This window comes from Lepidochelys kempii, chromosome 4 (assembly GCF_965140285.1).
Source record: "Lepidochelys kempii isolate rLepKem1 chromosome 4, rLepKem1.hap1, whole genome shotgun sequence".
Lineage (NCBI taxonomy): Eukaryota > Metazoa > Chordata > Testudines > Cheloniidae > Lepidochelys > Lepidochelys kempii.
This window is the reverse complement of record NC_136383.1, coordinates 126017106-126041447: the sequence shown is the minus strand read 5'-3', so window position 1 is coordinate 126041447 and position 24342 is coordinate 126017106. Positions and strand designations below refer to the sequence as shown.

The following is a 24342-nucleotide window of genomic DNA, read 5'->3' as shown; positions in this document are numbered from 1 at the left end:
TAGGGAACTTCTAATCTGCGTATGGACAAGCTGTAACAGGTGGGTGAAGCACAAATTATGGAAACATAAGAATAGCCATTTTTCACCATACTGCTGGCTCATGTAGTCCAGTAGTCTCTCTGGCACTGGCTAGTAACACCTGATTCAGAAGAAGGTGGAAGAAACAGTTATGGAATAATCAGTCCATACAGAAAAGTTTTTTTTTGTAACTTACTCAGTTAGAGATTGGCTTATAGTCTGAAGCATGAGTTTACATTCCTTCCCATGTTTTTTCTTAGTAAGTATCTCTGAATGTTCTTTAAGAGGGCAAATCAAAGGTAATAATGACAGGAACCTGGGGAAATGCAGTGGGCATAATTTGCAAGTTTAATTTTTTTTCTTAATATAAATGAATTAATTTTAACTGACCACTAGCCATTAAGTGATTTGGTCAACAGTGGTAGCAGAATTAATGTCTTTCACTTATACAAGAGAGAAATATGTGCTGTATTCTCAATGTGTACTATAACTTGGAGAGTTGCAACTGCCTGACCACCTACAAATTGTAACTCATGGTGAAAATCTGTGCAACAAATAAGGGGGAAAAGGCAAGATTATGGAACATGTGTGGAATGAGAAGGGAGAGAAGAAAAGTAAATCAGTCAAGTTCTGTTAGGGTGTAAGCAAATGTACTCCACACCCGAGACACCCTTAATAACCCAATCCTGGGCATGTGTGTTTTTTTGGAATTTTTGTGAGATTTAATAGCCACATACAGTATGAGCTATCCAGCTGCCCTGGATTCTAACAGCCAACAACCTCAATAGTTTTTACATTTGCATTGCATTTTACTGGTTGGGAAACTGAGACACAGAAAGATTAAATGACTGGCTTTATTCCACACAAGCTAGTGCCAGAGCCAGGATCAGAATTTAAGAATTCATTTTCCCCAGGCCTATGCTCAGTCCAATGGATCAAACTTTTGTAAATTTACAAACAAGCAATGCAGAAAATAACTGATCACAGTGAGCGAGTGCAGGGCTCTATGAAGTTCAGACCCTAGTGCTTAGACCTGGGAGTCAACTTTCTGCTTTCCATTCCCACTCTGCCACTAATCACCTGGTGCATCCTTTAGACAAGTCACTTATTAGAGACCTGAAATTTTCAGAAGTGATAAAACTGCTGTCTGAACAGCTCCCATTGACTTGAACTGGACTTGTGTATGCTTAGACCCATTAGCCCAGCGGTTCTCAAACTGGGAGGCATGACCCCTCAGGAGGTCGCAAGGTGGTTGTGAGCTGTCAGCTCCATGGGGCTGACATTCAAAAGCCACCATTAAATTACTCCCCGCATTTTTAATGTATAAGTGGGATCATAGTCAGAGGCTTGCTGTGTGAGAAGTCACCAATACAAAAAGTTTGAAAACTACTGCGCAGCCTCTCTATACCTCACTTGCTTTATTTGATTAAATGTGGATATCAAACTCTCTCTGGGTTGAGAGGTTTACAGTAATGGTCATAAGGTCTTTTTAGCTCTTCAGATGACAGGTACTGTATAAGAGCAAAATGAAAAGGAGTACTTGTGGCACCTTAGAGACTAACCAATTTATTTGAGCATAAGCTTTCGTGAGCTACAGCTCACTTCATCGGATGCAACAGCATAAGATCAGTTACAGACTTCAATGTGAAAAATCTGATTACTTTTTATAAACTATCCTTTTCTTTCTTTAATCAGGATACGTAACTCACTTTATAGGTAAACTGTACTAGTCTCCAAAGGCCACACAGCAACAACCCTTTCATCACAAAAATCCTGTAATCCCAACAGTCTTCAAATTGATGCATAAAAGTCTCTTGAACTGTGGAACAGCTTCCCAAAGGAAGTAATAGAAGCCCCATTATTTGCATCACAGAATGACAGACTGGACTTAGCACTACAAAATGTATGGTAGGGAACAGCCCTGAAGTGGCAGGGAGATTGACTAGATTGGATCTCATTGTTTATTCCCATCTCTAACTTGACAGTTGATAACAGCTTTAAAGGCCCATTTGAGACTGCCTTTCAATTTACTGGACATGCAGCAGCCCTCAGACCACATCTTTTCATTGCAGTCTGCACAAGAAAATTCACCCTACAATGCAAAAGTGAGATGGGGTTGGGCTGGGTACAGAACCATGAACATGCACTTGTTTTTCTCCTCCTTGCTTCAACTCCTCTGCATTAGCTTCCTTGGGGGGCTGGGGTTTGCACCAGAGAGAGTAGTTTACATTGCTGTATGTTGAACATTATTCAGCAAATATTTAACATAAAAATTACTGTGCTAGGTCCCCAGATTCAGTATTTAATATTGTTGATAGAATGGTTGTCATCTAAATTAAATTAATGGTGGAGCTAGATGAATCTCAGCAACGAACATCACAGAAGATAATGTGACAGTCACAATATGGAGTTTGTAGGCAGCAGCTTGTAAATTAATGCAGTGTGACTTAAAGATCTATTGAACTGTATGGAATATGGAGCAGGAATAACAGGGGCTGGAGTCCAGCATGGTGGAAGGGTATCAGACACCAGAAGGATTAATGATTTTCATTTCTTTTCCGTAACTCCAAAGACCTTGAAGTTTTTCAACCTGAAGTAGTGCAAGAAAATCCCCTTATCTGATCCCTGTTGCAAAGAAATTCATCCTCTGACCCTGGCAGAATTTCCCCCTTGAATGAATTTAGCCTCTGCTGAAGACACTCAAAAGGGCCAAAATCCCTGCAAGGCCTGTGAAATATCCTCTTGTAATTACTTTCGGACTTGGCCTGCTGCTCTGACACCAAGGTGGTGGTGTCCCAAAACCCTGGTGCATCTTGTATTTGCTGAGGGTCGCCGCAATCGGCTTTGCCATCTCTGCAGTCATGGCCCCTCCATGCCCCATACTCTCACCACTCTGAGCAGTAGCATATCTGGGCCCACGGGCAGCTGTGTGCCCCCTAAACCCCTGGGCCCACATGCAGTTGCATACCCCCTACATCCCTGTGTCTCTGGGCCATTGGCTCACAGGTAGCTGCGTGCCCCCTACACCCCCTAGTCTCTGGGCCGCTGGCCCACTGGCAGCTGCATGCCCCCTACGCCCCTCGCCCCAGCATCTCTGGGTCCTTGGCCCACTGGCAGCTGCATGCCCCCCACACCCCTGTGTCTCTAGGCCCTTGACCCATGGGCAGCTGCATGCCCCTTAAACCCCCACGTCTCTGGGCCCTTGGCCCACGGGCAGCTGCATGCCCCTTATACCCCCACGTCTCTGGGCCCTTGGCTCATGGGCAGCTGCGTGGCCACTACGCCCCGGTGTCTCTGGACCCCTGCCCCATGGGCAGTTGCGTGCCCCCTACGCCCCTCGCCCCGGTGTCTCTGGGCCCTTGGCCCCTGGGCAGCTACGTGCCCCCTACGCCCCTCGCCTCAGCGTCTCTGGGCCCTTGACCAGTGGGCAGCTGCGTGCCCCTTATACCCCTACGTCTCTGGGCCCTTGGCCCATGGGCAGCTGCCAGCCCCCTACGCCCCTCGCCCCAGTGTCTCTGGGCCCTTGGCAGCTGCGTGCCCCTTATACCCCTACGTCTCTGGGCCCTTGGCCCACGGGCAGCTCCGTGCCCCCTACGCCCCTCGCCCCAGTGTCTCTGGGCCCTTGGCAGCTGCGTGCCCCTTATACCCCCACGTCTCTGGGCCCTTGGCCCATGGGCAGCTGCCAGCCCCCTACGCCCCTCGCCCCAGTGTCTCTGGGCCCTTGGCAGCTGCGTGCCCCTTATACCCCTACGTCTCTGGGCCCTTGGCCCACGGGCAGCTCCGTGCCCCCTACGCCCCTCGCCCCAGTGTCTCTGGGCCCTTGGCAGCTGCGTGCCCCTTATACCCCTACGTCTCTGGGCCCTTGGCCCACGGGCAGCTCCGTGCCCCCTACGCCCCTACGCCCCGGGGTCTCTGGGCCCTTGGCCCACGGGGGGCTCTATGTCCCGTACTCCCCGCCCCGGCGTGAGCGGCTCCGCGCCCCCTTCCGGCCCGCGCGCTCCCACGCTCTCTCCGGGCCGCGCCGTGGCGCGGTGGCGCGCGCGCTCGCCGCTGCCTCTATCTGAGACCCCGCCCCCAGGCCCCGCCCATCCCGGGCGGAGGCCGGGCGCAGCCGAGTGACGGTTACGGAACGTCATCCCGCAGCGGCGGGCGTTGGGCTTCGTGATACCGAGGCCAGGAGGTGCGAGGGCCGCGCCCCGTTTCCGGTCCGCGCGGAGCGTCGGCTGGAGCGAGGGTAGGTGGCGCCGCCGCTGTGGCCGGCGCGGGAGGGGCGGGGCGGGGCTGGTTCTGTATCCCCGGGGCTGCGCCGAGCCGTCGCGCCAAGCTGTGGACTCTGCGTATGCTGGAAACCAAGCCCGGGGGGTGCGGCCGCCCCTCGTTCCAGCACCTGTGTGTGGGGTGGCGCCGGCTTCCTCCGTCGCTGGGGGGTACCATGGCTGGCCCTCCTCTGTGGTTGACTTTGGCAAGTGTATCTGCTCCCAGTCTTGGAGACTAAGGTGCCACAAGTACTCCTGTTCTGTTTAAGGATACAGACTAACACAGCTGCGACTCTGAAAGCTGTCAGAATGCTCCCAGTCTATAAAGTATTGTAGTAAAACTGGTCAGGTCAAGATGAGGGTATAAGCACTGGTTCAGGTAATGTAGCAGAATACCAAATATGCTGGCCTGGGAAATGTTAAATATATATGAAAGCACCCAGTCAAAATATTAATGCCAGGCAAATAAAACGTGATCTTATTTATCTCTGTTTTATGAGTTTCTGCAGATGGACCAAAAGCTCTCTCAGCTGGTCGAGGACCTCACAACCTCAGGAGAGCCTCAACTGAATCCAGAGAAAATGAAAGAGCTAAAGAAAATCTGCAAGTATGAAGCATGGTTAAATTCTTTGCTTGAGGAACATATTGGCATAGGGCTGTTCTCGCTAGCATTTTATCATCTTCCACTGTTTCATATAAAAAACAGGTCACAGTGACCCCTTAGTCTGGCCTCTTCCAGACTCTTCTTTTTGCTTTAAGCAACGCTTTGGAATTGATTGCTGCCTTGAAAGTTTAGGGAAATTCATAGAATAATGGGTGATGGTGGGTTTTCTCCAAAACTTGTTAAAAGACTCCCATTGAGTTTTTTGGGGGTGATTTTTTGGGAGGTAAATACTTTTAATCTCATGTCAAAACAGAAAACTTTTTTATTCTGTTAAATTATATTTTTAATGGGTAAAAGAACAAAAAACTCACTGGTGGTTGTACTTGTGTTGATAATGTTTGTTACTTTTCAAAAGATCTTCAGACGAACATATTAACCATGCGTATCGTCTACTGATGACACAGCTGAATCAAGAACATGCAGAGATACGCTTCTCAGCTTTTCAAATTGTGGATGAGCTCTTCACCCGGTCACATCAATTTAGGACGTTAATTATTTCAAATTTTCAAGAATTCTTGGAGCTCACAATTGAAACAGACCATGAGCAGCCTCTTCCCCCACCAAAAGAAGTAGCACAAAAACTGAAAAAAACAGCCATTAAATCTGTTCAAGATTGGCATGAGAAATATGGAGAGGCCTACAAGAAACTCTCCCTAGGATACCATTTCTTAAAACAGAACAAGAAGGTATTTTGTTTGTTTACTTCTACATGTTTACTTCTCCACATCTACTCATTAGGTTCTGACTTAGAAAGATAAGGCTGATTTCTGGAACATGTTGATTTCTCCACTGTAAGCTAATATAAAGGGATATATGCTGGAAACAAAGCTGAGGTCTCTCTCTCTTTGGACAAATGTGAATACTGGCTTTTCTTGCTCACTTCTTTGTTGAAATTTAGATACTAAGTTAAGCTTTTTTCCCTGCTGTAACCTAAGTTCTTTCCATACTGCTAAGGACTTTTTTTTTTTTAAATTTTGTGTTTTTTTTAATTACAGGACAACCTGTAAGCTTTTCCTACAATATATGTCTTATTTTACTGCTTCAGATTAGAGAGTGTAAATTCCCTATTTGGGTAGGTCTTTCCTTGTGTTACAATACCTAAAACTCACTTCAACACAGATTTTATTTTTCTAGAGGTGTAAATCAAAGGCAGTAACAAGAAATGAGACACTATAATACATTTTGTATTTCTTGTTTTTTTCCCCCTGTTCGCTAATAACTGCCTTGCAAAGTTTATATACTACTTCATATGCTACTAATCAGAGCGTTAAATATACCCTTTCTATATTGATGCTGGAATATCAATGTTCATTCTTTATCCACTGTCCTGTTGGATCTCATTAATAAAGGAACAGTCATTCAGTGCCACATGATCTCTTGGGGTTCTTCAGGATTCTGTTTCTTTAATAACCTTCGTGTTCAGTGGGTACATAACTTATTAGGTGGGCTAGAGGGGATGTACAATCTGGTGTTTCAATACATGGATGATGTTTGGCTCTTTCCTTCTCAGCTGAAGCCAGCTGGTGTATAGCCTGTGGTCACGTATGGCTAGATTAATAAATTATAAGGTCAGAAGGGACCATTGTGATCAGTTAGTCTGATCTCCTGTATCACACAGGCCATAGTACTTCCCTGAATTAGTTCCTGTTTGAAATAAAGTATATCTCTTAAAAAAACATCCAGTCTTCATTTTAAAATTTGATAGTGATGGAGAATCCACCACATCCCTTGGTAAATTGTTCCAGTGGTTAAATACCCTTACTGTTCAAAATTCAGCCTTAATTCCAGTCTGAATTTGTCTCGCTTCAGCTTCCTGCCTTTAGATCTACTAATGGGCTAAGTAGTCATGTGGTGGGGAGGGAGAGAAATACTATCATGGATCAGAAACCAGATAGTTAAGAACACCATTGGTCAACCTTCATTATAGCAAAGGGCTAATAGTGGGATGGCATAGAGCGCTTTATTAGGACTGGTGTTTAATAATTTGTAAAAGAGGATGAAAAATGACATGAGAATTTGGAGATGAGACACAACTCTTGGTTAGTTACAATTAGAATACTGAGGAACTTCAGAGGGCATACCCAAGCTTGGTGATTAGGTAACACAACGGCAGATAAATGCAAAGTCACATTGGAGGACATTTGAACTACGGATACATCTCTTGGGGTTCTAAAATCACTACTGTTCTAGGAAAAGTACTAGACATCACTGTGGACAGCTCATAGATTATCAAGAGAGAAAGAGACCATTATGACAATCTAATAATCTGACTAATAACAAGCCATAGAACTTTATTCCACCAAGCCCATACCTTTTAGAAAAGACATCCTATCTTGATTTGAAGACTTTAAGTCAGAGATTCCACAACATTTGAAGATAAGTAGTTGCAATGGCTGATTGCCTTGACTGTCAATTAGCACTGTTATTTCTAATCTGAATCTGTCTAGTTTCAGTTTCATGACATTGGATCTTATCCCTTTGTGTTAAATTAGAGTCTTCTACTAATACTTCTGTTACACATGTCAGTATCTGTAGACCATGATCAAGATGCTTGTTAACCTTCTCTTGGATAAACTAAATAGATTGGGTTTCTTGAATCTTGCTATAAAGCAGGTTTTCAAGACCTTGAATTATTCTTTGTAGTTTTATTTCCCAAGTACAGTGCTGGACACAAAATTCTAGTAATAGTCTCACTCATGCTATATATAATTGTAATATTACCTCCCTACTTCTAATCAGTATCTTCTCTATACTAATCTGAGGATTGCATCAGTTCTAACAAAGACCTCTGCTCAATGTTCAGTAATAGTAAAAGAAGCAAAGATAATTTTAGGATATGTAAGGAATGGGGTCTGACTAGCACAAAGGAAAAGGCACCTACTGCTGGGACCAGTAGAGGCTGACTCTGATCTAAGCAAAGACACCCAGCATAATTTCTCAAACCCACTGAGCTAACGTAGGGTAATTGTATTTTAGCTTTTTAGATGCTCTTTCCCTATGTTAGAGGTGCCCAACCTATGGCTCTCAGGCAGTACAATGCCCACCAGAGCATTTTATGACAACCGCGGCCTACTTCAACACAATATACTAATGGCTGATTCATTAGTGTTTTATCGTGTTTACATCATTTTAATCCACACAAGTGTGTAAATAGACAATACTGTATGTAGAAACAACCTATCTGTAAATCAATACAGGTGACGTTAAACCTTATTAAAATATGTAGAATCTGTTTGGCCTACAGGCCTACACAAGGTTGTGCTTAGCTTTATGTGGCCCTCCTGTGTAAAAAGTTTGGGCACCACTTGGCCTAGGTAAGGATGAAACTGCTGTATGAGAGGTACCACAATGAGAGCACAGGACTGGGATTTGGGGAGTCTGGGGTTCTAATTCTGACTATGTCACTAGCTCACTGTGCAACCTTTTCACAAGTCAAAAATCCTATTTAAATGTTACCTACTAATGTTAGATGCACTTATTATAATTAAAGATCAGAGGAAACTTTCTGGGTTTTATTTCCATTTATTTACTTTGTATGTCTGACATCACTGTATACAATTTTCTTTGCTCACTGAAAGAGCCACACACACAATGTGGGGAAAGAAATATTTCTAAAAAGCAAATTTGATTTGTAAAACCACTAACACTGATGAGGGGAATCAAAATCAGGTGTATTCATGCAACTACCTTTGTCTGTCTGTAGATATACATGCAATTTTCCCCCTTAAATTTACTATATTGCAAGTCCCTCTGTGTGTCAGTTACTTTGTAAAACTGGAATATTGCCTACCCCACCACTTAGCTTCAAGCAGTTTACAAATATTAGTTAAGTCTCACTTCATTCCTGTGTGGTAAGGTAGTATTTGATACACAAGAAGATTAAGGCCTTGATAGAGCAAAATACGTATGTTCATGTGCTAAGACTCAAAGACCTGTGGTTGGTGATTAACTCCCATTGACTTCAGTAGAATTTAAATCTGTGCTTAAAGTCAAACAAATGTGTAAGTGCTTTGCTGAATTGGGGCTTAAGTAATGTGTCAATGATTTATGGACTATAAGGTTGATAGAAAGCTGGCTAGATTGTCGGGCTCAACGGGTAGTGATCAATGGCTCCATGTCTAGTTAGCAGCTGGTATCAAGTGGAGTGCCCCAAGGGTTGGTCCTGGGGCCGGTTTTGTTCAGTATCTTCATAAATGATCTGGAGGATGGTGTGGATTGCACCCTCAGCAAGTTTGCAGATGACACTAAACTGGGAGGAGAGGTAAATATGCTGGAGGGTAGGGATAGGATACAGAGGGACCTAGACAAATTGGAGGATTGGGCCAAAAGAAATCTGATGAAGTTCAACAAGGACAAGTGCAGAGTCCTGCACTTAGGACGGAAGAATCCAGCCGCTACAGACTAGGGACCGAATGGCTCGGCAGCAGTTTTGCAGAAAAGGACGTAGGGGTTACAGTGGACGAGAAGCTGGATGTGTGTCAACAGTGTGCCCTTGTTGTCAAGAAGGCCAATAGCATTTTGGGATGTATACGTAGGGGCATTGCCAGCAGGTCGAGGGACGTGATCGTTCTCCTCTATTCGACATTGGTGAGGTCTCATCTGGAGTACTGTGTCCAGTTTTGGGCCCCACACTACAAGAAGGATGTGGAAAAATTGGAAAGAGTCCAGCGAAGGGCAACAAAAATGATTAGGGGACTGGAACACATGAGTTATGAGGAGAGGATGAGGAAACTGGGGATGCTTAGTCTACGGAAGAGAAGACTGAGGGGGGATTTGATAGCTGCTTTCAACTACCTGAAAGGGTGGTTCCAAAGAGGATGGATCTAGACTGTTCTCAGTGGTAGCAGATGACAGAACAAGGAGTAATGGTCTGAAGTTGCAGTGGGGGAGATTTAGGTTGAATATTAGGAAAAACTTTTTCACTAGGAGGGTGGTGAAACACTGGAATGCGTTACCTAGGGAGGTGGTGGAATCTCCTTCCTTAGAAGTTTTTAAGGTCAGGCTTGACAAAGCCCTGGCTGGGATGATTTAATTGGGGTTCGGCCCTGCTTTGAGCAGGGGGTTGGACTAGATGACCTCTTGAGGTCACTTCCAACCCTGATATTCTATAATTCTGTGATTGCACAGAGAGTAAATGAAAAACACACATGACTGGACAACAGTGTGTGAAATCCAGGACAGGAACAGACCTGATTTTCCTGATCCCTGACTAGTGAAGTACAGGTGAATGTTGTCGAGGAGAGGTCTTGGAGGAAGCAAAAAGGGATGCTTGTTCGCTACACACCTATTGTTTGGTCTTCAAATGATACAGGCATTTATTATGTGTGTCAGATTTTGCACTCCTACTATAATTAATTATAGTCATGTGAAAAAGGGCGGTGATCTAAAGCACATGATCTTGAGGCCCTTGTGGTCTTTACATCACAGAAAAACAAAATCTCAGAAACATCATTTTATTTTGAAATATGGTTTGTTTCATGTACAACAATTATGACCAAAGAAAATTTCATCTGGATGTTCAGAATGTGAATTTAGCATCTGGGGAGGGATTGCTAATTCCATTAGAATAATAGTTCCTAAGTATTCCTTGCATAGCACTTTACAATATAAACTAACATTGAAGTTAGTACATTGTAGAAGAGCTCTGTGTGGCATAAAAGCTTGTCTCTTTCACCAACAGAAGTTGGTCCAATAAAATAAATTACCTCACCTACCTTGTCTCTCTCATTGAAGTTAATGGAAGTTAGTTGATGGTACTCAGTAACTTGCAATATGAGATGTCTCATGTAACTAAACTATAAGGTCTAAAGCAGAGGTTGGCAACCTTTCAGAAGTAGTGTGCCGAGTCTTAATTTATTCACTCTAATTTAAGGTTTCGCTTGCCAGTAATACATTTTAACGTTTTTAGAAGGTCTCTTTCTATAAGTCTTTAATATATAACTAAACTATTGTTGTATGTAAAGTAAATAAGGTTTTAAAAATGTTTAAGAAGCTTCATTTAAAATTAAATTTAGATGCAGAGCCCCCTGGACTGTGGCCAGGACTCGGGCAGTGTGAGTGCCACTGAAAATCAGCTCGCCTGCCCCTGGTCTAAAGCAACCAAAATTCAGCTTTTTCTTAGTGCTAGCTCATAGATTTTCACATCAGAATATAATTTTTTGGAAGGAAAAAAATTTAAATTCTCAGGCCTTTTTATGGGCAAATTAAAACAACAAAGCAAAAAACCTAACATTTAAAATTAATAAAATCAAAGCAGTACTTGGAGCTACTGTAAGGTGCATGACTTAAATCGTGTTCTGTGCTTTAAAAATAAGAAATAAAGTAGGAGTAAAATAAAAAATAAGATTTTGAGAAAAATCCACCAAAGCCAGGAAATTTAGTGTAAAAGCCAAAATTCAGTGATTTAACTCCATGTTGCAGAGGATATGGCTAGCTCCTGGACTGCTTGGTTTCCTTGCATGTGAAGTTATTGGGAAAAGTGTGTGCAAGTAGCCATTTTGGCTTTTACTCTAAAATTCTTGTTATATAGGTCAACCTAGCATTAGTTTTTGCACTCCCCATTACTGTAAGTGAGGGCCTCCCAAAATTATAAAGCGTACATCAAAGATAGATTCCTCTCTTTGGTCTCAGACAGAAGAGAATGTTCAGGTTTCTGCTTCCTATGATCTCATTTTCCCTTCTTAATGCCTTTGATTCTCAGCAATCACTAATAAAAAAAGTTACCACAGTTGTTGTTTCTGGGAGAAGGAGCAATAAAAAGTAGTAGTATGGAGAGACCGACTCATCACTGATGTTAGAGCAGTGGTTCTCAAAGCCGGTCCGCTGCTTGTTCAGGGAAAGCCCCTGGCGGGCCAGACCGGTTTGTTTACCTACCACTCCAGGCCAATGGGAGCTGTGGGAAGGGTGGCCAGCATGTCCCTTGGCCTGTGCTGCTTCCTGCAGCCCCCATTGGCCAGGGCAACGAGCTGCGGCCAGTGGGAGCTGTGATTGGCCAAACCTGAGGACGCGGCAGGTAAACAAACCGGTCCGGCCCACCAGGGGCTTTCCCTGAACAAGTGACGGATCAGCTTTGAGAGCCACCGTGTTAGAGGATATTTCATCAAAGACAGGAATGTTGGGAGTGTTTCTTTCTTACAATGAATATAACGCTTTTTCTTCAATTCCTCCTCAGGTGGATTTTCAAGACGTAAATGTCAGAACTCTGGCTGAAAGGAGAAGGGAGGAGGAGAAACAGAAACGATTAGATAACATTTACAAAGAGAAAGCCAAAAGAGCTGAAAAAGAAATGGAAGGTGAGATGTTTTGAAAACTTTGAAGTTTATTAAGGAATTATGCTATATAAAATACAGCCTCCAAGAAAGCAGCTATCCAAGTGGTAATGGGCTGTAGAAGCGGATGAGGAAAGTAATGCATATGTAGACATAATGTAGGGTAAAAAAAGCAAGTGATGTAGTGCTACTTCAGGTAGAACGCGGGATGATACAAAAGAAGGTAATTAAGTGTCTTGGGCCCTGATTCAGTAAAGAACTTAGATATATGTGTAAATTTAAGCATGTGAAGAGTCCCGTTGAAGTCAACGGCTGTATTCACATGCTTAAAGTTAGACATGTGATTTAAGTATCTTCTGATTCAGGTGTTTCATGTAGAGTATCTGTGTTCCAAAAGGCATTGCTAAATACCACTGCAGGAGTCCTGTACGTGGTATAAGAGGTCCAGCAAAAGTACCATGGATATCTGTGTGTACTGGAGGGCTGTTTCTTTAAGCAAAGGTTTTATAGCAAACTAATTTCCACAAAACTGAAGAATGAGAGAGAGTGTGTGTGTGTGGTGTGGAGATTCTTACCATATAGTTTTTAAGTGTTGGTTTCACTTTCAAATACTTTTTGCGTGTGCGCTATGAATACTTGTGTGGCTGTGCGCTATGGACAGTTATGCATGGACATGGAGTTTAAAACTGACTCTTAAGTTTCCTAAAGTCATTTTTAGCTGAAATGTGTCTGGGTTGTTACTCATAGATTCATCAGTAGCCAGCTATAACAGCATAATTTCCAGGACTGTAGGATTATTACCCAGTGTCGTTGCTGAGAATAACCTTACCAATCCATCTGCTCTACTTCATATTTTATGAAATAATTAAAAGGCCATCTTTGATAATGCTTTGAGATTTTCAGATTTTCAGGGGATAGGAAAGAGAGTTGTTTCTATTTTGTACCTCTTGAGACCAAAGAATATTATTAGTTTGATGTGGGGGACATTTGGAGGGGCGGAAGGCAGGCATGAGGACCCATGTGCATAGGAATGTATTACTGATATAAAGATAAATGAATTGCCCCTTTGACAGGTATGCTTACATTGCAAGCATTGTATTGGCTTCTCATACTGGGGAATGGGAAAGAGAGTTTGTTCCACTTCCGAGCTGTAGACATTTTGTATCGCATGTAGTAATATTCTAAAACAATTATCTCCTGACAGAAATGTCCCAGGAAATCCAAGACACTCTGACAGAGATGGAGAATTGTTTCCGGCTTTTGATGCCAGATCCATTTGACTTCACTGTGAATGATGCAGAGTTAGAACCTGTCACAGAGAAGACTGCTAATGAGAACAAACCTACTTCCTCCTTATCCATGCAGATAGCAGATCGCCAGCCATCTTTGCTTGGACAAATGGATGATGAACAGCCTTGTTGCAGCAAGGACCTTCCTTCTGTTTCCCCATGTCTAATAGTTGACAGAAACAGGGACCTGAATGAAGAGTTGGGGCTGCCTGAGCAAAAGGAAACGGACAGAGGGGAATGTTCAGAAGCTGAAATAATTGCTGCTGCCACCGATGATGATGACTGTGAAACCTTTGTTAGGAACCATGGGCTTGGTTCTCATAAATACGCTCTCAACCTTGAAATCTCCACAGGTACCTAGTACTGTACCACACAGCCAGCTTGAGAATGTCTGTATATGAAGTTGTGAGACATTAACTGCAAAATTTAATATTTTATATTTTAGCCCTTTCTAGAAGATCCCCTTTACTTCTGGCCACTCATCTAGTAACCATCCTTCAATGCAGATTGTGTTGGACATGCTTTACAGATTTTACTAATCAACCATTTTGGTTAAGATTTAGTATATGGCATTGTTAATGTATTACAGCACCTAGAATAAGACAGGTTTCCTGTTCTGAATTGCTTGCATTCTGTTTGCAGGATGTATATAACTTTATTTGGAGGGGGAGAAGAAGGTGGTGTTTCAATGCTTTCAGCACTCACCTCTTTAAAATTAGTGACCTCAGTCATGACCCTACAATAATATGCTTGAGTTATAGTGGGGAAACATTTTTTAATATGGCAATCAAACTCTCAACACTTTGTAAAGACTTTTCATAAAATAGTGAATAGGGTCCTGATAGCAAGGATTTTAAAATATGATTCTTAATATCATTTCAAGAGGTTGAGTTATTTGTAGAAAAGTCAGGTACACTTTATGCTTGATTTTTAAAAAGTCTGGTGCCTTACTGTAAACTGTACATGTGCATACAGTTAACTACAATTTCACATGTAAATGGCTAGTAAGAGATATAATTGGCCATTTCTGCATACATCTCAGGGAATTGTGAAAGCTTAATGGGCAGGTGCATTTTTTGCACAGGTAACTGCATTCCTGCCGTTTTGAAAATCAGTCTCCTAGAGTTGTTGTTTGGGGCAGGGACCAACTTTTCATTATGTTTGTACTGTACCCAGCACAGTAGAGTCCAGATCCCTGATTGGAACCTCTAGTCACTATTGCATTACAATTATATCCTTGATTTGTATGGTGATGCCTAAGCTGTGTTGGTTTAGCAGCCCTTTTTCAGAGTTATTCAGCACAATAAAAGCATTTTCCCTCCTTTCTCTTTGGTCTTTGGGTTAAGTATTTTTAGCATTAATGCTGAACATAGTAATATTGTGACTCATCTCTGAAGAGATCAGTTATGTTAGAAAGTTTCATGTCTGCCATCTCCACTTATATTGTCGGTTCTCAGTGAAGATGCTAAAGATATGCTTGTATATTTTTTCCTCCCTTTTCAACAGATGTGAAAGTGTGTGAGAATGAAGACAATACTGCCATAATAAACAATATCATAGATGCACACAAACTCATCAGAAATAAATTCTTGCCATCTGTGCAGTCTTGGATTCAGGTGAAATGACTTCTGCCAAGAAAAATCAAAAAAGCTCTTTCTCTTCTTCTGCTTGCTTTCAGCCTGTCTTCCATAAAATGCTAACACCCATTATGAAACCATGTAATTTGGGGACCCACGTAAAGACCATCTTGCCAAAAGTTACAAAAGCCTAAAGATGGTGTGGCTGCACCAAACTTAGCATCTGGGTGCAAAATAGAGGCTTATGTGTACTTATGTGTTGAATCTTTGGTCTGTACGTATGGCAAAAACAATAACAAGCAATAAAAGAAGGGGAGGGTAAAGTCTGAAGAAAACTAAACAAAGCAAATTAAACTGAGAAAAAGTAATTGGTATAAGTATGTGAGGCAGGCAGGGTGGTAGTAATTGGCTAAATATAAATCTGAGTTAGAAACTGGCTGTCAGTGTTGCATCACTTTTATTTGAGTGCATTCAACATTGCTTAAACTACCTAGCACAGTGCATGAGCTTTTCATTTTTGGAGATGTCAGTTTAAATATGGCCTATATGATAGGTTTAAAGTGAAAATGAATGTCTTTGAGCTAAGTCAACATTAGAAAATCACTTTTTCATTCAACACAATTGGTAGTCTCTGCTCAAGTGTCCGTTGCAGGGGATAGCAATTTTGTATGGTGAGGTGCACTCACAGAGGAAAACTTGTAATGCATCTGCCTACTCCTTGGTTGACTCTAGCTGCTGTTATCAGCTCTTACTACCCCAGTTAAAAAAAGGTTTTGAAAGAAGTGCGGGTAAAGGAGAGAATTGGGATCACCAGTGATTACTTAGCGTAAGAGCAAACTGCTTTATTGCATGGCATGTTACAAATGGATGAAAACAAAGAATTTTTTTCTTTCTTGGGGATGTGTGTAGCAGAAATAATAAGAATGTATATCTCTTGCTTTGTAGTTGTTCACCAGAGCAGGAATAAATGATGGTTGTCTAAGATGTGCCATTGATTTTAAGAAAAAATTAGAGACTGCTATGGAGAAACATAAGGAAATGAACATTGACTATAAAGAGAGGAAAAGAAAAGTGGTGAGTGTTTAAAATTAAACATTTTTTGAGTAGACTCTCAAACACTTGATTTGCGCACAGAAAAAAAAATGCTGTCAAAACATTTCCTTGTAGGCCCTAATTCTCGCAAACACTTAAGCATGTGCTTAACTCTGTATATTTGAGTAATCCTTTTGACTCCAATATGACTACCTACGTGAGCCAAGTTAAGCACATGCATAAATGTTTGCAGAGTCGGGGTCTTCGTTATTAGATAGAACATTAACACTGGCTATCTTCATTTTTTTTTATATAGTGAGGTAGTTAAATTTTAGAATTCTGTTTAGTCCCAGTTTCTTCATGAACAGTTTGTATTGTGTCCTTGGTCTCTTCTGTGTTCGCGTTTGTCTTCTCTCATTACAATACATATTGTTGTTACCATTTTATTTTGAAACATGCAAAATTATGCCAACACGTCACAAGTCAGAAAAAAAGAAGTGGTCCCTGATTTACAGTGCTTATAATCTACAGAGGTTGGGTGACAGACTTGGAAGCCTCTCATAATAATTAGCTATCACATGGTGCTTTAATGCTCAGAGTGTTTCACAAAGGTTATTCCGAGTGAAAATTTTGTGAAATGAGTAAATTGTAATATCCTCATTTTACTATGCCACAGAAGAAGTCAGTTAGCGCTAACTACTATTTTACTATGTGAAGAAACCGAGGCAGAGAGATTAGATGATTTGTCCAAAGCCACAGAAGAAGTCAGTGGCCCCATCTATACGTCTAAAACAACAGAGTTTACTAAGAATTGTTAAACTTGTTTGTGGTCAAATAGCGCTTATTATATTGTTTGGTATAAATGGCCAAACTATATTTTTTTAAAAACTAATTATTTTAGGTCAGAGTGTCCAGGAGTAAAACATGGCTTTTAAGTGGGTTATAACAGTTTATCTCTGTCACTGCAGGCTAGACTAAATTGTTAGTCTGATTCAGCCACAGTGAAGTTCATCAACTGTTGTTAAACTCTGTTTGGCTGCATAGACAAGGCCAGATTGGGATTTTTGAATTTCTGGGTCCCAGCACATCTCCCTGGTACAGCAGGGTCCTGGCTATGTATACTATCCAGCTACAAATGCCAATGCTGAACGAAAGGTAATATTTCAGAAGACTCTCTTGCCACTGCTTTCCCGTCAATGGGAAAACACATAACTAGCTATGGAGGAGTCAGCATAGTTGCTGCCATCCCTGTTGTCTTTTTTATGGGAAAGGCTGCACATGCTGGCCCTCTGCCCAGAATATTGGTTACTGTCTTTTTTTATCAGATTTGAAAGACATTCAAGCCTTCATTCTATGAGTAGCATAAAATAGTGCTGTTACCATTCTTGTTCACCATTGTTTGTTGTCAGGTTCAAATGTTGTAGAGCAGGCAGCTAGGAAAAGGGAAATATTTAATAATTCGCTTATTTTGAACGCAGTATTATTTGACATCTTAATAGAATTTAAGGCATGGAACTTGTTAAGGGACGTTGGAAAATAAATGAATAGTAATTCTTCCATTTCTTTCATGGGGAAATGCCCAAACTTGTTCTTAACTAGTGCTGAGTTACTTAAATTTAAGCTGTGAATGAGGGGGTTAATGAGCTGCAGAAGCATTTTCATAAAAAGCCTATGGTTTCTCTGTGTGTTGGATTATTTAGTTGAAACTTTTAGAAGGAAATGGATTTTTACATTTTTTTTAAAATGTTGTCAAAGTCCAATGGTCCAGCAAGGCCTATCAAACAAAGAATGTTGTGCCCTGATCCTGCTGGGACTTACGCCCATACTTAACTTCATACAGCGTGAGTCCTTCCACTGGCGCTAACTCAAATTCGTGAACATCAGCCCCGTATAAATCTTTGTAGAGTCCGAGTCTTAGTCCTTACCATAAAACAGTCTTGCTCTCTTTTGGTGCTGTCCTCTGTATCCCTTGAGCTAAGAGAAATGTACTGATATCCTGATCACTGAGCATTAATCTACATACAGCACTGCAAAGATCAGGACATTAGCAGATTTTACATGTAACTGCTAGCACACTGAGTCAGCAGAATGGCACAGCCAGGAGTGTAGATATGCAGCATGTGCAGAAATAAGAGGGAGGTGAGACCATGCAAGAACTGAAGAGAAGAAATAAACCAAGTAGGATGGTTATTGTGGAAAAGATGACTTGTAAGTTTCTGTCTGCTGTAGATCTAACATAAGGTGTATGTTATGACAATTGATATCAAGTTATTGTTATGTACCAGGGAGCAATTGCAATCTGCAAAGTAAATGGTGTTAGATGAAGATTATCACGCTAGGTACAGGAGAATTGTTTGCATATCTGCTCATCTCCTTAAGTGTTGTCAAGACTCCCTATTAAAGTCATGTCTGTATCTTTCAGGGAGAACATATTTTATTTTAGTGGTACCACCAAAGTGGCAAAATGTAAAACAGAATGTTAGGGACTTACAAAATTTGCATCCATGACTGCTGCAGTGGCAACATAGGGAGGATTCGCACTATTTTTATGCAGTTACCCTGTTCTTTAATAGACCAGCAAGAATGGAGGCTCTATCAATAGTGGCTCCTCAGATCAAAATGGGTTTGTAGTCCCAGCTACCCACGCCTTTGCATAAAAGATGAGCAGTCACTCACAGTTCTATGTAGTCTGCACTTGGAAGAAATTTACAAGTCTGCCTTTGCTAGGGATATAGTTTGCTAGTTCTGTGGTCAAGATGTTAATGAAATTGATCCTTAACTCTTTGAATAAGGGAGTTAGTACTAGCCTTTCCAATATACTGATTCTTGGAAGAATTGTCTTTTGAAATATTCTTTTCTACTCTTGGTGAACATAGCATCTAGAGTAGTAGTAATCGGCCTTTATATATTTTGTATGGCATCTCCAGTGTTGCAAACACTTGTGATTTTTATCTTGAATCTGATGATACTTAGTGTTTTTTCTTAAAGCCCCAGCTCCTGGAGACAAGTGTTTACTTAAGTCGTCTCTGCTTTCATTTTTTTAGGCAAGTTTTTAGTTCTTCTGGTTGCAGGAAAGCCCAAAAATGCACCCTAAAGGCTCAGAAATCCGCAGGCAAATCAAAAGAATCTGATGTTTATTATTTTTAAATCTCATGATTTGTAAAGCTAATTTCATGATTTGTTGGGCCCTGCCTTGTCTTTTTTGAAATTGTGGTGGCACTACTGTATCTTCCGCAATCAATGGGCATCTCTGCTTTCTCCCTGCTATCCCCCTGAACCAGTCCACAGTTGCCACCCTTTTGTTTTTTCAGTTCTTTCTCATATATAGGGCTCTGCCAAATTCATGGCCATTAAAAATGTGTCACAGACCATGAAATCTGATATTCCACCAAGAAATCTGGTCTTGCTTGTGCTTTTACTTTATACTGTACAGATTTCATGGGGTAGATCAGCATTTCTCAAATTGGGGGTCCTGACCCAAAAGGGAGTTGCAGGGGGGATTGCAAGGTTATTTTGTGCTGCCTTGAGAGCTGGGTGGCCGGAGAGTGGTGGCTGTTGGCCATGTGCCCAGCTCCGAAGGCAGCTCCCTGCCAGCAGCAGTGCAGAAGTAAGGGTGGCAATACCATACCTTGCCACCCTTATTTTTGCGCTGCTGCTTTCAGAGGTGGCAGCTGGAGAGTGTTAGCTGCTAACTGGGGGCCCAGCTCTGCAGGCAGCAGCGCAGAAGTAAAGGTGGCAATACCATACCATGCCATCCTTACTTCTGCGCTGCTGCTGGTGGTGGCTCTCCCTTTAGAGCTGGGCTCCCCCTCAGCAGCCACTGCTCTCTAGCTGCCCAGCTCTGAAGACCGTGCCACTGCCAGCAGCAGTGCAGAAGTAAGGGTAGCAGTACCTCAACCCCCCCCACAATAACCTTCTGACCACCCCACAAATCCTTTTTGGGTCAGGATCCCTATAATTATAACACCGTGAAATTTCAGTTTTAAATATCTGAAATAATGAAAACTATGATTTTTTTAAAATCCTATGACCATGAAATTGACCATGAATTTGGTAGGGCCCTACTCATATATACATATGCCATCTCTGATCTTTCTGTTTTTCATCTGTTTTCCTATTTGCTTTCTGCTCCCTAGCCTCCCGCCTACCTCCACTCATCATGCAGTTTCATACTGCTCAGGGTGGGTGTTTGAGAAAATAAGTTGTGTTTTTTAAGCTCTGTAGCAGGAAACCTGGCAAGAGGGGGTTGGGAAAGTTCTTTAAGTGCTGATCCCTATGGTTATTGTTATTTGCACAGCTTTACCTTCTGTTCCTGCCTTCAGCTAGAGCCATGGGAGGAGGAGAAAGAGAGCTACAAATGTTGTCCATATCCTTTGACTGTCCAGAGCCAGCCGTCCACCCCCCTTTGTGTTGCCTTTATAAATATTATTGCATTAGCCGTACACCCTGGCTGTCAAGATTCAAGCCCCTCTGGCAGACATTAAATAGCCATCACCACATTTCTAATTCTGTAAGAACTTCTATTGTTTAATTTTGGGGGTTGAAGGAGGGGCAGCCTGACCACATTGGTCAAGGATAACCAAACACAAGGATTACTGTTAGTACTCTTCAGTAAGTGAAAGTCCTTGTGTGCTTACACCATTGTTAAATTCATATCATCAGTGATTATTCTGGGACTGAGTTAGATGTTTACATCCCTTAAGAAGTGTCAGATTTTGAAAGTATATATGAGAGTTTAAAAGCCTCTGTGTGTGAATCTAAATTATGATTGAAATTTAGGGGAGGGTAAGAGGAAAGCACTTGCATGATTGGACATGTTGCATTATTTTCTCTCTTTTTGTTCAGACTGTTCAGAATAATCTCAGTGCCCAGTAGAGGGAGTGCATGCTGCATGCTGGACATTTTCCTTTGCACTTCCTTTATCTAGAGCAGGTCATGGTCTTAGTGTGTACATGTTTTCATGTAAACTTATTGCAGCAGTACTATGTCAGAGCTACTGTAATAAGTTAGTTCTCTGCTCTATTTAGGTGAATTATTGTAGTGGCACAGTTCTAGTTATTGGCTGAGATTGGCATTTATTATAGAAATACCTATTTTCAGAGGTTTAATGCCATTTTAAGCATAAATTGCATATGGCTGAAACCTTGCTAAAATATTTCTAAATGGAATAATTTGTTTTTATTTTTATCTACTTGTTATGCATGCCTTTTGTTCCTTTTATTTTATTTATTTTATTTTAAATCAGACGTTTGCATTTTTTTAAGATCTTTTCTTAAAATGCCAGATTTTGCAGATATTTATATCTGAATTGCTTTTCATTTTTAAAAGCTATAAAAGAAAAATCCATATATTGCATCTTAAAAATCATGCACAATATGATGCACATCTACAGCATTTCCATAGAGATTAATGATAAGACTTTAATAACATCTCTGTTGGACAGCATAGCATGTTCTGATGACTTCTTAATCTTTTTCACATGTATTTATAATAACCGATAAATTATATTTAAAAATGTAAGAAATGTACATATGTCAAACTAGACTAAAATGAGTTTTTGAAACAAGAGCCCAGGAAATTTGCAGTTACTCTATCTCCTTTATGTATGCTGTGCAGGCCAAAATGTTTGTTTTCTTCTGCATCCCCTCATGTTTTGTTAGTTTAGAGCGTAATTAAAACTGTGTTTTGGCTAGTCTTAAAATGTCTTCCTAAAATGAACTAAGCAGTTGTTTGTGTTGTTATGATTTTTACCCTGAAATAGTTGACTGGACTATGATTTTATTTGTGGAAGAGGGAACACAACTGCATATGGTCTGTTTACAATATGTTGTGGTGGAGGAGCCTACAATAAGGGGAAGAGGGGACTATTGATGCTAGACCAAATCACTTAAAAATAACAGATGACCAAGTCTTTTAGAATGCACTAATATTGATAGACTGGCTGTGTTTTAATGCAGCAAAATAATGTAGATTTGAATGAGAGAGTTTGGTAAAACCATACAATTAGCAAGCTTTTGGGAAGATTTGAGTTTGCTACAATGAAATTGGATAGGTGGAATTGTGCCCAAAGTCTTCTAATTGCTTGTTAAAGACAGAACACCCTTACCTCCCATGAGGTTGTATGTTCAGCAATTCTATAACATGCATTTTATTTTGTCTTGTTAAACATTCATGTTTAACCAGTCTAAATGCTTTTTAATTATTTGAGGAACAGTGTCTTAATGAAACAATCTTACTTTTGAATAAAGTTCTAACTCTTCAGTAATTTCTACTGTTTGGATGTGGGTTGGGGATTACTGCATTGTAGATTTCAGCATAATTCTAAATTGCAGTGTAAATGAGAAATCTAAATAGAATAATAGAAATGCAGGGCTGGCCAGGACTTTGAGAGGTCACCTAGTCCATCCTCCTATGCTGAGGAAGTACCAAGTATACTTAGACCATCCGTGACAGGTGTTTATCTAACCTGTTCATAAAAACCTCCAAAGATGGGGATTCCACAATCTCCTTGGTAACCTATTCCAGTACTTAGCAATCCTTACAGTTAGAAAATTTTTCCTAATATCTAACCTAAATCTCCCTTGCTGCAGATTGAGCTGATTACTTCTTATCCTACCTGCACTGGATGTGTAGAGCAACTAATTGCTGTCCTTTTCATAACACCCCTTAACATATTTGAAGACTATCCACTCAGTCTTCTTTTCTTCATGCCCAGTTCTTCTTTGAGTGATTGCACATATCCATTCCAGTGTTGGGATGTGTGTGTACCAGTGCACAGTTGTGCCACCCTGAATGGTATCGCTAAGGAGACAAACTCTGACAAGTGCCCTCTGGTGCCTCAAACACAGCAGATAGGTATAAAGGGTGCAGTTGCCCCCAACCCTACTCAGATCCTTCCTACCACCTGTGACTGTTGTTGGAGCTCCCTTTGCTTGCTTCAGCAAACCTTTAGTCTAGTGTGTAAATAGTGCCCATTGTAGTCTGTGTAGTTATTGTAGTTAGCATAGTAAAAAAAAGTGTGTACATCTGGCATCCAGCCTTTGTACTGGCCCTGGTACTGGAGATATGCCACGCTCTCTGGGTTTCAGGCCCTGCTACTCTTGTGGTAAGGCAGTGCCTAACAGTGACCCTCACCCCAGCTGCCTTAGGTGCTTGGAGGATGCTTGGATGAGTCTTATTTGTAAGGGCTTTAAGTCCAGTTCCAAGCCCCCCCCCCCCCCCCCAACAGGACAGCCAGATTGAAATTTCTGCTGCTGGAATCAGTGCTGTATCCTCCATTTGAACCATCTACCTTGGTCCAGGTACTGAGCACCTCCAGTGTTACCAGTTCTGAGAGGTAGATCAGCATCACTGGTACTAAAGAAGAGGCACCGTAAATCAGACTCGGCACCAGGACCATCAGAGGAAGCAAAGAGGTCAAGCTCATCTAAGGACTCAGGTGGAATCTCAAAGAGGAGGCACTCCCCAGAGTACACCTCTAAGCAGAGGAGTTCAGTGGCTCCAGAGCCCACTACGGGCTTGTTGAGACTGGCTCCTGAAGTACCATCTTCGGGATCACCTCGTGTCCCAGTACCACAGAGTGCTTTCCTGCTACTGTCTACATCTGAGACATATGAGGCTGCAAAAAAATTGTTGAACCTCTGGGTACTGCCGTCACTGGCAGCTCAGGAGTCTTGCTTGGCACTGGTTCCCAAGATATCAACTTTAGCGGCTTCACCTCTGCACCAGGCTGGTCCAGCTGATTGGGCCATCATGATACCATTTAAGAAGGTACCGTCTAGGGCAAACCCACTTCAGAGCTCCCCTCTCTTCAGAGTCTGACATTTCCTTCCTGATGCTGACCGGTATGGCCCCACCATGGTTGCAAGAAGAGGATTCTTCATTGAACTCTGAAGTGAAATCCTGTATCTCCCAGCCAAGCTGATTGCACCATCAGGAATATACCATCTGCCTGCCTGGTTTTAGCCTCCATATCAACAAGGGGCTTACTGAAAGGACTCTTAGGCCATGCACAGTTGTGGACCATGGCTGTACCAGTGGCCCATTTGAAACATATGGGGTTCCCCTCTTAATCGAGAGTATCCCCACATCCACGTCAGCTGGCTTCATCTACTGGCTGTCAGGAGCATTGACACTGCAAACACCCTTTGCTTTGGTACTGAGCCCATCACTGAAGATGCAGCATCCCTCTCAGGAGCATCTATGAGAGGAGCGGGAACTGGACCAGACCCTAGTACC

General features: G+C 41.9%; 1 protein-coding gene across 8 annotated transcripts in view; it reads left to right on the top strand.

Moving 5' to 3' along the window:
* Positions 1-4108: 4108 nt before the first annotated feature.
* Positions 4109-24342, top strand: part of UVSSA (UV stimulated scaffold protein A) — a 93553-nt gene continuing 73319 nt past the window's right edge. For 4 of the 8 annotated variants that reach the window (XR_012158765.2, XR_012158766.2, XR_012158764.2 and 1 more), the window contains exons 1-7: positions 4110-4252; positions 4784-4881; positions 5294-5624; positions 12110-12230; positions 13411-13848; positions 15002-15111; positions 16018-16146. Coding sequence is in view for 3 of the 8 variants with exons in the window: in XM_073342785.2 (XP_073198886.2) it covers positions 4784-4881; positions 5294-5624; positions 12110-12230; positions 13411-13848; positions 15002-15111; positions 16018-16146 (1227 nt within the window). In the remaining 5 variants the exon portion in view is untranslated. Of the gene's footprint in view, positions 4253-4282; positions 4654-4783; positions 4882-5293; positions 5625-12109; positions 12231-13410; positions 13849-15001; positions 15112-16017; positions 16147-24342 lie in introns of those variants that run through there. The other 4 variants (XR_012158763.2, XR_012158762.2, XM_073342783.2 and 1 more) reach the window with 3 other exon arrangements.